Source organism: Oncorhynchus keta, chromosome 19 (genome assembly GCF_023373465.1).
Source record: "Oncorhynchus keta strain PuntledgeMale-10-30-2019 chromosome 19, Oket_V2, whole genome shotgun sequence".
Lineage (NCBI taxonomy): Eukaryota > Metazoa > Chordata > Actinopteri > Salmoniformes > Salmonidae > Oncorhynchus > Oncorhynchus keta.
This window is the reverse complement of record NC_068439.1, coordinates 69,620,778-69,635,292: the sequence shown is the minus strand read 5'-3', so window position 1 is coordinate 69,635,292 and position 14,515 is coordinate 69,620,778. Positions and strand designations below refer to the sequence as shown.

Genomic DNA, 14,515 nt, shown 5'->3' with positions numbered 1-14,515 from the left:
AAGGTCCTAAACGATATCTTAACCGCCATAGATAAGAAACAATGCTATGCAGCCCTATTTTTTGACCTGGCCAAGGCTTTCGACTCAGTCAATCACCACATTCTCATCGGCAGACTCGATAGCCTTGGTGTCTCAAATGATTGCCTCGCCTGGTTCACCAACTACTTCTCTGATAGAGTTCAGTGTGTCAAATCGGAGGGCCTGTTGTCCGGGCCTCTGGCAGTCTCTATGGGGGTGCCACTGGGTTCAATTCTTGGGCCGACTCACTTCTCTGTATACATCAATGACGTCACTCTTGCTGCTGGTGAGTCTCTGATTCACCTCTTCACAGACGACACCATTCTATATACTTCTGGCCCTTCTTTGGACACTGTGTTAACAAACCCTCCAGACGAGCTTCAATGCCATACAACTCTCCTTCCGTGGCCTCCAACTGCTCTTAAATGCAAGTAAAACTAAATGCATGCTTTTCAACTGATCACTGCCTGCACCTGCCTGCCTGTCCAGCATCACTACTCTGGACGGTTCTGACTTAGAATATGTGGACAACTACAAATACCTAGGTGTCTGGTTTGACTGTAAACTCTCCTTCCAGACTCACATCAAACATCTCAAATCCAAAGTTAAATCTAGAATTGTTTTCCTATTTCGCAAAACAAAGCATCCTTCACTCATGCTGCCAAACATACCCTCGTAAAACTGACCATCCTACCGATCCTCGACTTCGTCGATGTCATTTACCCTACTCAATATATTGAACGCAGTCTATCAGAGTGCCATCCGTTTTGTCACCAAAGCCCCATATACTACCCACCACTGCGAACTGTGGCTGGCCCTCGCTTCATACTCGTCGCCAAACCCACTGGCTCCAGATCATCTACAAGACCCTGCTAGGTAAAGTCCCCCCTTTTCTCAGCTCACTGGTCACCATAGCAGCACGCGCTCCAGCAGGTATATCTCTCTGGTTACCCCCAAAACCAATTTCTCCTTTGGCCGCCTCTCCTTCCAGTTCTCTGCTGCCAATGACTGGAACAAACTACAAAAATCTCTGAAACTGGAAACACATATCTCCCTCACTAGCTTTAAGTATCATCTGTCAGAGCAGCTCACAGATTACTGCACCTGTACATAGCCCATCTATAATTGAGCCCAAACAGCTTCGGTGCCTTGCGAAAGTATTCGGCCCCCTTGAACATTGCGACCTTTTGCCACATTTCAGGCTTCAAACATAAAGACATAAAACTGTATTTTTTTGTGAAGAATCAACAACAAGTGGGACACAATCATGAAGTGGAACGACATTTATTGGATATTTCAAACTTTTTTAACAAATCAAAAACTGAAAAATTGGGCGTGCAAAATTATTCAGCCCCCTTAAGTTAATACTTTGTAGCGCCACCTTTTGCTGCGATTACAGCTGTAAGTCGCTTGGGGTATGTCTCTATCAGTTTTGCACATTGAGAGACTGAAATTTTTTCCCATTCCTCCTTGCAAAACAGCTCGAGCTCAGTGAAGTTGGATGGAGAGCATTTGTGAACAGCAGTTTTCAGTTCTTTCCACAGATTCTCGATTGGATTCAAGTCTGGACTTTGACTTGGCCATTCTAACACCTGGATATGTTTATTTTCTAACCATTCCATTGTAGATTTTGCTTTATGTTTTGGATCATTGCCTTGTTGGAAGACAAATCTCCATCCCAGTCTCAGGTCTTTTGCAGACTCCATCAGGTTTTCTTCCAGAATGGTCCTGTATTTGGCTCCATCCATCTTCCCATCAATTTTAACCATCTTCCTTGTCCCTGCTGAAGGAAAGCAGGCCCAAACCATGATGCTGCCACCACCATGTTTGACAGTGGGGATGGTGTGTTCAGGGTGATGAGCTGTGTTGCTTTTATGCCAAACATAATGTTTTGCATTGTTGCCAAAAAGTTCCATTTTGGTTTCATCTGACCAGAGCACCTTCTTCCACATGTTTGGTGTGTCTCCCAGGTGGCTTGTGGCAAACTTTAAACAACACTTTTTATGGATATCTTTAAGAAATGGCTTTCTTCTTGCCACTCTTCCATAAAGGCCAGATTTGTGCAATATACGACTGATTGTTGTCCTATGGACAGAGTCTCCCACCTCAGCTGTAGATCTCTGCAGTTCATCCAGAGTGATCATGGGCCTCTTGGCTGCATCTCTGATCAGTCTTCTCCTTGTATGAGCTGAAAGTTTAGAGGGACGGCCAGGTCTTGGTAGATTTGCAGTGGACTGATACTCCTTCCATTTCAATATTATCGCTTACACAGTGCTCCTTGGGATGTTTAACGCTAAAGAAATCTTTTTGTATCCAAATCCAGCTTTAAACTTCTTCACAACAGTATCTCGGACCTGCCTGGTGTGTTCCTTGTTCTTCATGATGCTCTCTGCGCTTTTAACGGACCTCTGAGACTATCACAGTGCAGGTGCATTTATACGGAGACTTGATTACACACAGGTGGATTGTATTTATCATCATTAGTCATTTAGGTCAACATTGGATCATTCAGAGATCCTCACTGTACTTCTGGAGAGAGTTTGCTGCACTGAAAGTAAAGGGGCTGAATAATTTTGCACGCCCAATTTTTCAGTTTTTGATTTGTTACATTTTTTTAAAAATATCCAATAAATGTCGTTCCACTTCATGATTGTGTCCCACTTGTTGTTGATTCTTCACAAAAAAAATACAGTTTTATATCTTTATGTTTGAAGCCTGAAATGTGGCAAAAGGTTGCAAAGTTCAAGGGGGCCGAATACTTTCGCAAGACACTGTACCTCTTCCCCTACTGTATTCATTTATTTTGCTCCTTTGCACCCCATTATTCTACTTTGCACATTCTTCCACTACAAATCTACCATTCCAGTGTTTTACTTGCTATATTGTATTTACTTCGCCACCATGGCCTTTTTTGCCTTTACCTCCCTTATCTCACTTCATTTGCTCACATTGTATATAGACTTATTTTTCTATTGTATTATTGCCTGTATGTTTGTTTTACTCCATGTGTAACTCTATGTTGTTGTGTGTCGAACTGCTTTGCTTTATCTTGGCCAGGTCGCAATTGTAAATGAGAACTTGTTCTCAACTTGCCTACCTGGTTAAATAAAGGTGAAATAAATCCCACCGCACCTGTTCATATTGAGGAAAAGTGTAGCCTACTTACTATGCCTTTGATATGTGGATGTCTCACTTAGCTATCTGAAGTCGCTCTGGATAGGAGCTCTGCTAAATTACTAAAATGTAAAAACACTTTTTTTTCTCTCAAAAACCGTGTTGAAAAAAATAAGTGTTTCTATTACTCTTTCAGGCTAATTCCGCATTGGAGCCTGTAGTCTACCCTCCCACCTATCTGTTTCCTGTCTCAGGTAGCCTGGGAAATCCAGCATGGATGGAATGCAATAATTGACTAACATTTGCCATATTCTAGTAATTCTCATGTGCCTATGTATCACCAAGGTCTGTGCCATGGTGACACTTGCACTCCTGTAGATCTGAAATAATTTGATGGTGAAACTAGCTAGCCAACTAGAAAGCAATGCAAAGCAATTCAGCCATTATTGAAAGTCAGGACAATCCTTGTCTTGCAAAGATACATTTTTTTTGTTGATAAAAATATATTTTTTCAAGCACTGGGCCTAGGCATTTAGAATAAAATGTGAAGTTGAGTTTTATAGTCATGTAATGACACGTACACTGCATACTTCAAAATTAATGTGGCAATTATCATTTAATCAGTTTCCATCATTGGTCACAACAAAAAAAGTTGAGACAAAAAAAAGTCACCAATTTTCCTGACATTTCCACCACACATTTTTTTTGCAACGATTTTGTCAAATAAACTTGGGTCAATGGGTTCTACTTCACAAAGCCGCACACGGCCAACATTCGTTAGGGTGTCTACTGTACTTATAATACAGTTACACACATACAAAAATAAGGACTAATGACACTTTGTTATGAGAGGCATATTTAATCATCCTCAGCTCCAATAAATAAATACTGATCCCATGAACTTGAAAAAGAAACCATTATGACAGGACAAATCAACCCCCTGAGGACATGGAGACAACATTTTACAACTAACAGAGTGTGTTGTAGAACATGTGAGCCCAGGAGCTGCAGTCACTCCTTCTTCTTGGAGAAACCTGCACAAACCAGTTCATATATGACATATGCAGATCCTGCAATGAAAAGTAAGAGGTTATTAATAATTAAATAGTCTTATTTCAAAAGGCACTGAGCAACTTAAAGTGATATTGTACAACCAGAATGGTGTCTGGAGTTTTTGGGGCTACTGGAGTAGCCTATTCCATTCTCATCTATTAAATACATAGGTTATAATCTATAGCCTAACAGATCATTTTGAAAAATAACTTTTTCAAATGAATGTTATTGATTATTGACGTGTATTGAAATTAAAACAGAGATGTCACAACTTTTACAGACGAGAGAATTCATAATGTGAGACCCAAGCAATTCCCTTGAAGACATTGCCCTCTAGGGGCTCAAAAGGCAAAATGCACATGCGGAAAGCCCTGCAGCGATGCTTTCTGGTGCATTGCTTCAGAAAAAACTAGGTAATTTAAAAAAACTAACATTTCATAAAAAAATGAAACTTTTTATCTGCTATATAACACTGTAAGATGTGCACGCATATCGTATCAAATCACCAACAAAAAAGTAAACAATAGAGCAAATTGCATCTCATGACATTTTCCCATGATCTAGTCCGATTTCTGTAGGCTAGAGCTCAAGGACATTCCAAAATAGGAACGTCATTCTAATTGTAGATATACTCATTTCTTTACAAAGTATCATTTGATGACAATATTAACACACTGACCTTGGCCTAATGTGCCCTTGGTTTGGAACTATAAGGTATTAATCTTGCAGACAAGTTTTAAAAACGGAGCCACACTGCAGAAGTGGGAAATCAATTGTATTACTACTTAAAACAAATACCAAAGTGTTTTTCCACTGCAATTTTAAAATAAACCATTGAAGTTGGACCTTAAATGGTACACTTGTTTATAAGATCTGTACGTACAGTGCATTCGGAAAGTATTCAGGCCCCTTGACTTTTTCCACATATTGTTACGTCACAGCCTTATTCAAAAATGTATTCCATTTTTTTCCCTCATCTAACACAATACCCCATAATGAAAAAGAGAAAACAGGTTTAGAGATATTTGCAAATGTATTAAAAATTTTAAAAACTGATATACCTTGTACACTAAGTATTCAGACCCTTTGCTATGAGACTCGAAATTGAGCTCAGGTGCATTGATCACCCTTGAAATGTTTCCACAACTTGGAGTCCACCTGTGGTAAATTCAATTGATTGGACATGATTTGGAATGGCACACGCCTGTCGATATAAGGTCCCACAGTTGACAGCGTAAATAAAGTACAGTGCCTTGCGAAAGTATTCGGCCCCCTTGAACTTTGCGACCTTTTGCCACATTTCAGGCTTCAAACATAAAGATATAAAACTGTATTTTTTTGTGAAGAATCAACAACAAGTGGGACACAATCATGAAGTGGAACGACATTTATTGGATATTTAAAACTTTTTTAACAAATCATAAACTGAAAAATTGGGCGTGCAAAATTATTCAGCCCCCTTAAGTTAATACTTTGTAGCGCCACCTTTTGCTGCGATTACAGCTGTAAGTCGCTTGGGGTATGTCTCTATTAGTTTTACACATCGAGAGACTGAATTTATTTCCCATTCCTCCTTGCAAAACAGCTCGAGCTCAGTGAGGTTGGATGGAGAGCATTTGTGAACAGCAGTTTTCAGTTCTTTCCACAGATTCTCGATTGGATTCAGGTCTGGACTTTGACTTGGCCATTCTAACACCTGGATGTTTATTTTTTAACCATTCCATTGTAGATTTTGCTTTATGTTTTGGATCATTGTCTTGTTGGAAGACAAATCTCCATCCCAGTCTCAGGTCTTTTGCAGACTCCATCAGGTTTTCTTCCAGAATGGTCCTGTATTTGGCTCCATCCATTTTCCAATCAATTTTAACCATCTTCCCTGTCCCTGCTGAAGAAAAGCAGGCCCAAACCATGATGCTGCCACCACCATGTTTGACAGTGGGGATGGTGTGTTCAGGGTGTTGCTTTTACGCCAAACATAGTTTTGCATTGTTGCCAAAAAGTTCCATTTTGGTTTCATCTGACCAGAGCACCTTCTTCCACATGTTTGGTGTCTCCCAGGTGGCTTGTGGCAAACTTTAAACGACACTTTTTATGGATATCTTTAAGAAATGGCTTTCTTCTTGCCACTCTTCCATAAAGGCCAGATTTGTGCAATATACGACTGATTGTTGTCCTATGGACAGAGTCTCCCACCTCAGCTGTAGATCTCTGCAGTTCATCCAGAGTGATCATGGGCCTCTTGGCTGCATCTCTGATCAGTCTTCTCCTTGTATGAGCTGAAAGTTTAGAAGGACGGCCAGTTCTTGGTAGATTTGCAGTGGTCTGATACTCCTTCCATTTCAATATTATCGCTTGCACAGTGCTCCTTGGGATGTTTAACGCTAAAGAAATCTTTTTGTATCCAAATCCAGCTTTAAACTCTTTCACAACAGTATCTCGGACCTGCCTGGTGTGTTCCTTGTTCATGATGTTCTCTGCGCTTTTAACGGACCTCTGAGACTATCACAGTGCAGGTGCATTTATACGGAGACTTGATTACACACAGGTGGATTGTATTTATCATCATTAGTCATTTAGGTCAACATTGGATCATTCAGAGATCCTCACTGAACTTCTGGAGAGAGTTTGCTGTACTGAAAGTAAAGGGGCGGAATAATTTTGCACGCAAAATTTTTCCGTTTTTGATTTGTTAAAAAAGTTTGAAATATCCAATAAATGTCGTTCCACTTCATGATTGTGTCCCACTTGTTGATTCTTCACAAAAATATACAGTTTTATATCTTTATGTTTGAAGCCTGAAATGTGGCAAAAGGTCGCAAAGTTCAAGGGGGCCTAATACTTTCACAAGGCACTGTATATCAGTTTTTAATAAGTTTTCTGAGTAAAATATGTTCATTATTGGACAAAGAAAAACACAAAAAACACCAGGAAATCAGCTAATAATGTTCTGGCCCCCTGACAACCCGCTCAAGAAAAAAAGAGGAAAAAAAACTTGACCGTGGCCAAATCTAGTTGATGAGCCCTGGTCTATACACTGGTTGTATCAACATTGTTCTACGTCATTTCAATACGTAAAACAATTAACATTGTTTATTCAGTTTAGTTTAAAGGATACACCATAACGAAGGTCATCCATCCCATCACCTCTGACCACAAAACACCTGCCATCATTTTCTGTTCCATTTCAGACGATTTTACATGTTGAATCGCCACCTTTCATCGCCACACAACAGGTGATCTACTTCACACAGCCAACGTTCGTTATGGTTTGTCCTGTACTTAATATAAATTTAAACACATACAAAAAGGACGAATGACACTTCATTATGAGGAATATTTGATCATCCTCAGTTACAATAAATAAATGAATATTGATCCCATGAAACAGAAACCATTATGACAGGAGAAATCAACCCTCTGAGGACATGGAGACAACATTTTACATCTAACAGGATGTATTGTAGAACATGTGAGCCCAGGAGCTGCAGTCACTGCTTCTTCTTGGAGAAACCTGCACAAACCAGCTCATATATGACATGCGCAGATCCTGCAATGAAACGTAAGACATTATTACTAATTAAATAAAGTGTTATTACAAAAAGGTACTGAGCAATTTAATGTGGTAATGTACAACCAGACTAAACCAAGATCTTATGTCTACATGGATTAGTTTGCCATGGAGTCCATCTGTACTCACCCAGAATAGTGAGTGCCATTGTGGTTCTGTATTAGGATAGCATCGCTGACACCCCCTTTCAAATGAATTGGAATCTCATTGTCCTCCTGGTGAAGAAAAATATACTGTATTAAATTAATGTAATGCACAGCAACATACAGTACAAGCATCCTGCATCCTTTAAGCTCACCAAAGCTGTGGTGTACTCTTTCAGAGCATTTCCAATGAGGATTCACCCCAGTGTTATAACCGAAAGGCTCAGACAATGTTTCCATCTACACAAGGCCGGCACCCTATGTCTCACTGAGCCATAACTCTGGCAGACCTGCTCTGACTCAGAGCCAAGGCAAGGCCCTAGGTACTTTTCAGCTTGCATTTACGTAGCATTGCCTAACTGTGAACTTTAACACCATCTCACAAAGCAGAGGTTGTTGATTCTGCTCATCACAAGTTAAGTGTCACACTCCTGCTAAACACAATAATACTAGAGCTTACATTAACATAAAAAACACTGGCAGCCCACTAGTGCGGGGGTAAGTCAAGGGGAAAGCATCATGTGGACAGTGACTTACTTGAATTGATCTTTTCATCTCCTAGTAGAGCTAAAGGATTCAACAGTGCATCTCCAGAGAACTCTATCTGGGTGGTTGAGTGTTCATTAATGCCCACAAATTGACCATTCTAACCACAGAATGCAACAAGTACATTCCAGGAATCCAGCCATTACACTTTTAATGATTTACAGCAAGATATACACAAAGTTTTATAAAGCATTTAAAAGCAACACAGTTTGCACAATCACTTATTGAAAAGCAGCCAATGATGAGGCAGTGGCATCACTCTCCCCTGATCAGTTGCCAGTGGTAATTAGAGTCAGACATGGGTTTCTCATCCATCTCACAACATTGACACCATCCCAAATGGCACCCTTTTCCCTATTTAATGCACTACTCTAGAGAAGGGCCCATAGTGCACTACTTTTGACCAGAGACCTATGTATGGAATAGGGTGTCATTTGGGACACATTATTTGACTGTTTTCAGTTTACACCCAGCATGCAAAGCATTAAGATCAACCCAATGAGCTTCTGTCAATCAGATATCCGTCAACTATATGTAACTCAGGCTTCATTGGAGGGGAACTACAAGTGGACAGGTGGACATGTCACCAGTCATCAAAACATAAATATCACTTTGTCATTAAACTAAAAATCAAAGACTAGATTTGAACGTCATATTTTAAGGACATTGCCTATTAAAGCCGTCAGCCATAGAAACCCTGTCAATTACCTGAAAATGATTCTGCTTCTGTATGACCTTGTTCTCCAACTGCCTGCGTGAGCTGTTGCTCAGCGCCCGCCGCGAAACATGCTGGAGCGCCTGTCAAATTACGAAAAAGAAGCATACATTTCAAACCCATCGGCACTGTAGTTTTACAGATATATTTTAAGATCAGCGCTGGCTTGAAATATGCCGCTGTCTACCTGTGTATTTTAACCAAGTTAACTTGCCATAAACACACGTAAATAAATAAAATGTTTAGTAGATAACGTTTGCAAGCTTGCTACCTGTAAGTTAAATGGCTAGCTAGTAGTAGCCACTACCTGTCATCCCATAACCGCTAAAGGCTAGTGACGCTACTCGTCTCTAAGCCTTGAAAAGAGTCAAACTGATTCCGTTGAATACAGATTTTAACTGCAATCAAAACATGACTAAATCAATATCTTACTTGAATGTGTCCGTACATCTTTTCCCACGTCAGTCGTCGTACAAGGACACAGTAACACCACGTTTCCGCTAGTTTCTTTGGAGGATTTACTGACGCGTCAGGAAAGGGGGCATACTGCCACATACTGGGCAGGAGTGTGAACTTGGAGAATAACCAAGCAAACACCAGCTACTGCATTCTGGGCTATAAAAGTACTGCCAAAAGTGGCTCAAGATTCAAACATTATATTAAGTATACATTCACTTTTTCAATTTTGAAACATTTTCCCAACCATTTTCAAATAAAATTCTGGTTAACAACATGAGTTGTCCAGATATTATTTTATTTGTCAAGCAACAGGCGTATAATCTCCAGGTAACAGGTAACTCGTGCAAAACATATTTCACCAATTTGCAACAATCTTAGTAAGAAAATAAATACGGATGTTTTTCCATAGAATAAAATGAATGCTAGACTTGTCCAAGGTATGTCTGTGTTCTTGCCTACTTATTTGTAATGCTAAACATGTTTTACATAATGAATTTGCAAGAATGCAGAAAGACTGGCGCCCAGGCTACATGGAGCTTTGGTCCCTGAAAACCTTGAAATGTACTATTTTCATTTGTGTTATGTTACTTAAACTTGACTCTGCATATTTTAGGCAGCTGAACATAATTACTATTTATACACTGAGAAAATAAGTTCTAAAGTACATTGAAAACATTGCAAGCCTTCCATTACGCTTGACCTGAAAATCTGTGCACATCCTTGTGCAATCTAGAGACCTATCTGTAGCGTAAACAGACCAGAAATATGTTCCTCAAACTACTGTAATGTATGTAACAAGAACATACTTGTATGAATAAACAGCCTTGACTCAAAGCAATTCAACATTTAGCCTAATGGACTGTTCCAATTCGCTTGACCATCTTCAAACATTATTTTAAATAATTTATTCATATAGAACTAATAAACATCTATGACAGACACACACATATTTCTGAATTAAAACGGTACTATCTGCACATTGATGTAGCGTCATTACATTTCAACTTACTGTCAATACAACATCTTGACAGAAAAACCTACGTTAACTGCATAGCTTTCTGACCATGAAAAATAAACATGAGTGAACTCTCCCCTGACTTTTTTGCACTTTTGACAAGCAGGCCATTCTTACACACAGTACACAAGCCAGACAAGAGACCACCAGTGCTTGTAATTAGCCACTGGTTACACCCATGCCTCTGCTAGCCAGCATGCAACATACATACAAGATGTCTTTAGTTAGGGATGTCAGCGGTGTTGTTGCGGCTGCCATATTTGTGGTGGATGATGAGGAGGACCACTCCCAGGAAGAAGCAGACAGAGCCCACAGTGATGTAAGCGATGCCCAGGAAAGGGTTCTTGCCCCCCATCCAGGAGATGGTGCTCAGGATCACACGCTTCCGGCCTTCAAAGCTACGAACAGGATAGTCTAGGATCAACTCATTAAGGAAGACTCAACAAATGCTCAACTTCAGACCCATTTAACATGTAAGTTACAAAATAACTCTAGCAAGAAGGATCTTAAAAGTGAGTGGCTCCTGATCCGTGATTGGATCATTTATTTCTGAGGCTCTGACAGAAAAGATACAGTCATGGATCAGGAGCCACTGCCATCATAAAAACGTATCATACAATAACAATGTGGACTGGTATTATATCATTTGTAGTCTATATTAGTTGAAACAACCAAGAAAGCCAGTATTCGTCATCCCCCAGCTGGTGAAACCTATTGCTATTAGCAAGTGAAGGAATGGCCCCCTACTGAACACAGCCCAACATTGACCTGGTCTGTCTGACCTATTATGACAATAACTGATTTGAACATTCCTATTACATCAGAACATAAGCTATCATTCCACAAACCCAAACTTCCTGTACAGCTGTATCATTTGAACAGTCAGTGAAAGGATACTGTAGGTGACTTCCAGGGTGTAGTTGCCACGGGGAAGTGTCGGCGTCATGTTGTTCTTCTTTTGGATAATACGGTACAGCTTACGGAAAGTGGGGAGGGCAGCTGTACGCATCCACACAATGAAGTCCTCATTGATGAAGCCGTTATTCTCAGCGTCTGTGTCTAGTTCATAGACAGGCTTGCGCCAGTTGATCGGCTTGGTTGTACCTGGGTGAGGAAATTATAGTGATTCCTAGGTAAAAGACAGTGAGATTCCTAGTAAAAAAAATGAGACTCATCTTCAACAGTAACAATTCTGCTGAGTGCTTGCTCACCTTGAAAAGCACTTGTGAGGTTGGGGTTGCCTCCAGGATTCCTGAACTTCACATGCTTATCTGTCCACCAAGCGATCCCCTTCTTCATCAGAGGAATTTGGATTCTTGTGCCATTAGGGTCAATGTAATACAGATCCAAAGTGTCTGAGGAAAGAGATCATGCATAAACAGAGCTGCTCTTATTGCAACTCTAGTAATGCTGGTCTAAGAAGGACATAACGGTCTTACCATTAAACATGCTGTTGGCGATTGCACCACAGGGAGCAATTGGCATTTTTTCATTGCGAGCATAGGGCTCACACTCTTTACTGGGGTTCTGTGGACATTGCAAGCAGACATGTAACGTTAGATCATTGCACAGAACATCTTGCCAATTTGATGGAAATGTCAGATAACTAAAGATGTAAAATTGTTGATGATCAGTCAAAAGTCATTGCAGAGATTCAGGAATGCAGTGTGAAAACAGGTACCCTGTTTTAAAGGCATAATATGTACCATTAGAGAGGTGGTGTCACCATTTAGTTGACTGTCATCCCTGGACTTGACATAGCGCCGGTGATTTTGGTAGAAGTTGGACAGGCCATAATACATGAATACGTTGCTCTGTTGAGACAAAATTCTATTCAGTTGGTAGGAATAGTAACCGGAAAAGGTTGGTAACCACTGACATAGTGTATAGGTTGCTATTTGAGAGGCAGACATCATGCTTCATACTTACTTCAAAGGGCTGTTCCAGAGAGAAGGGCAGTGCACAGGTGCATGGTCTTGTGCTGTTCCAACTAAAGCTCTGGGAGCAGTTGAAGCATGGGCTGGACATGTCAGTCCCAGTATAATCAATCTGTAATGACATGTGTACATCAAAACAGCATTTCCAAATGGCTGGAAATCTGCTGCCTAACATTATTTCAAATGTATTTATTTATTTAACAGGCAAGGCAGTTAAGAAACATTCTTATTTACAATGATGGCCTACTAATCCACAAATGGTGCACCTGTGACCTGACATCAAATACAGTACATTAACAAGTAGATTAGGAGCCTACAGTTACGCTTGTTTACAGTGAGATGCACTGGGGTCTGAACACAATCATGGTTAGATTAAGACACCGTGGCCAATCAGCTCCTTTGTTATTCAACATGACATGCCAATTCATAATGGCTGATATGGCTACTGCTAGCTAGCATGAAGACAAAAGGGGAAGTTTTTCAATCTTCGATGTATCAGTTTGAATATAGGTACAATTTGGAATACAGTGGCACATCCCATCCCTGCATTGAGGTACATTGTGTCTTAATAGAACATGACTGTGTTCTGCGAAAAGAGAACAAGTGTAAAGCGGTATGGTCAGAATCAGAATACATAAGCCATGGTCTAATTAAGCAATAAGGCACGCGGGGGTGTGGTATTTGGCAAATATAACTAGCGCTAAGGGCTGTTCTTACACGCAATGCGGAGTGCCTGGATACAGCCCATAGCCGTGGTACTGTAAGCACAACTCGAGGTGCCTTATTGCTATTATAAACTGCTTACAATTGTAACTAAACTAGTAAAAATAAATGTCATACCCGTGCTATATGGTCTCATAAACCACGGCATACAGCCAATCAGCATTCAGTTTGTAATTTGTAAGACTTGTTTGTGTTTAGGCTATATTTTCTGTTGATACCGATCATGATGAGAAACAACATTGATGGGTGTACATATACAAGCAAATAGTGATTGAGGCACATGGAAGTGTGTAAAACAATCGCTTTTTTTGGTGGCGGGATCAGGCTTCCCCATACACCTGTCCCATCCTCCTCCCTAGTACTAAAGGTGCCCCCTCCCTAGTGATACTGGTGCCCCCTTTCTCTTGGACTTAGAGTACAGTAGACAGCTAGCTAAGCATCCCGGATAGCACGGGCCTTACCTCGAACTCCTTGATGTTGTTGGACGTGACGTAGAGACCGATACCAATGGGGATGAAGATAAGCCCGATAACGAAGAAAGCTGGAAGAACTGTGCCAGCTGTCAGGATGGGTTGCCAAGCAGGTAATCGTTGTTGTTTAAAAGCTGTGTTATCGGGCTTTTTATTCTGGATGGTCCCACCACCAGGTACGGTGACGTGACCGTCTTCCTTCGCGTTGTAGCTCGACGCCATCATGGCTTCACTCAGAACGGTTCTGTTCTAAAATAAAACAACCAGTAGCAGCTATTATAGCGAGACTCCCTGAAGCTGAAGAAGCTAACAATTTAGCTGAGACAAGTATGATAATGCTCTGATACATAAGGTATAATTGTGGGCGCGTTCTATAGGTTATTTCGCAAGATAACTCATTTTAATGAAATATAGCTACCCCAGCGTTACGAACAGCCAAGTCAGGAAGTTTTTTTGGTTTTCTTTTGACCTACGTCATGACGTCATCAAATATGATGAACGTTTCACCCGAGACAACCTAATTTTCATTCATAATATCATTTTAATTCAAATTATTTTTTAATATATAAAATATGTTTTTGTTTTTCCCAGTAAATTGATGTTGAACATTCTCGTGACCTGAATTGACCAAAACCATGTTCTTGATTTGTCTACTTGGAGATCAAATGAGGAATCTTCATATAATGACAAACATCTGTTTGAATATTCAGATATATTGAAGCAAATAAATAACCAGCTGATATAGCATACATGG

At 40.3% G+C, this 14,515-nt stretch overlaps 2 protein-coding genes across 3 annotated transcripts; both read right to left on the bottom strand.

Annotated features, from left to right (window-relative positions):
• Positions 1–7,034: 7,034 nt before the first annotated feature.
• Positions 7,035–9,748, bottom strand: LOC118398786 (cytochrome c oxidase subunit 7A2, mitochondrial-like). Its single transcript, XM_035794492.1, has 4 exons — positions 9,590–9,748; positions 9,151–9,240; positions 7,883–7,968; positions 7,035–7,732 (listed from the first exon to the last, which is right to left on the bottom strand). The coding sequence occupies exons 1-4, from the start codon at positions 9,710–9,712 to the stop codon at positions 7,711–7,713; spliced, it is 321 nt and encodes a 106-aa protein (XP_035650385.1). The 5' UTR covers positions 9,713–9,748; the 3' UTR covers positions 7,035–7,710.
• A 144-nt stretch (positions 9,749–9,892) lies between these two features.
• Positions 9,893–14,259, bottom strand: LOC118398785 (cell cycle control protein 50A-like). 2 transcript variants are annotated; one of them, XM_035794491.2, is made up of 8 exons: positions 14,180–14,259; positions 13,753–14,010; positions 12,561–12,680; positions 12,338–12,445; positions 12,071–12,158; positions 11,843–11,986; positions 11,529–11,735; positions 9,893–11,045 (listed from the first exon to the last, which is right to left on the bottom strand). In XM_035794491.2, exons 2-8 carry the CDS (start codon positions 13,984–13,986, stop codon positions 10,852–10,854), a joined length of 1,095 nt encoding a protein of 364 aa, XP_035650384.1. In that variant the 5' UTR covers positions 13,987–14,010; positions 14,180–14,259; the 3' UTR covers positions 9,893–10,851. The 2 variants fall into 2 exon arrangements, with proteins under 2 accessions (XP_035650384.1, XP_052327161.1); XM_052471201.1 differs by having other exon boundaries at positions 13,753–14,233.
• Between the last annotated feature and the right edge of the window lie 256 nt (positions 14,260–14,515).

What these genes read in the sequence shown, in the direction of transcription:
- LOC118398785 (XM_035794491.2), bottom strand. Translation starts at nt 13,986, where the DNA reads ATGATGGCGTCGAGCTACAACGCGAAGGAAGACGGTCACGTCACCGTA. An exon ending in CTCTGGAACAGCCCTTTGAA is followed by an intron (nt 12,446 to 12,560) that starts GTAAGTATGAAG and finishes TTGTCTCAACAG; the next exon opens with AGCAACGTATTCATGTATTA. An exon ending in GTGACACCACCTCTCTAATG is followed by an intron (nt 12,159 to 12,337) that starts GTACATATTATG and finishes CAATGTCCACAG; the next exon opens with AACCCCAGTAAAGAGTGTGA.
- LOC118398786 (XM_035794492.1), bottom strand. Translation starts at nt 9,712, where the DNA reads ATGTGGCAGTATGCCCCCTTTCCTGACGCGTCAGTAAATCCTCCAAAG. An exon ending in AGATGTACGGACACATTCAA is followed by an intron (nt 9,241 to 9,589) that starts GTAAGATATTGA and finishes GTAATTTGACAG; the next exon opens with GCGCTCCAGCATGTTTCGCG. An exon ending in AGAAGCAGAATCATTTTCAG is followed by an intron (nt 7,969 to 9,150) that starts GTAATTGACAGG and finishes TTTCTTCACCAG; the next exon opens with GAGGACAATGAGATTCCAAT.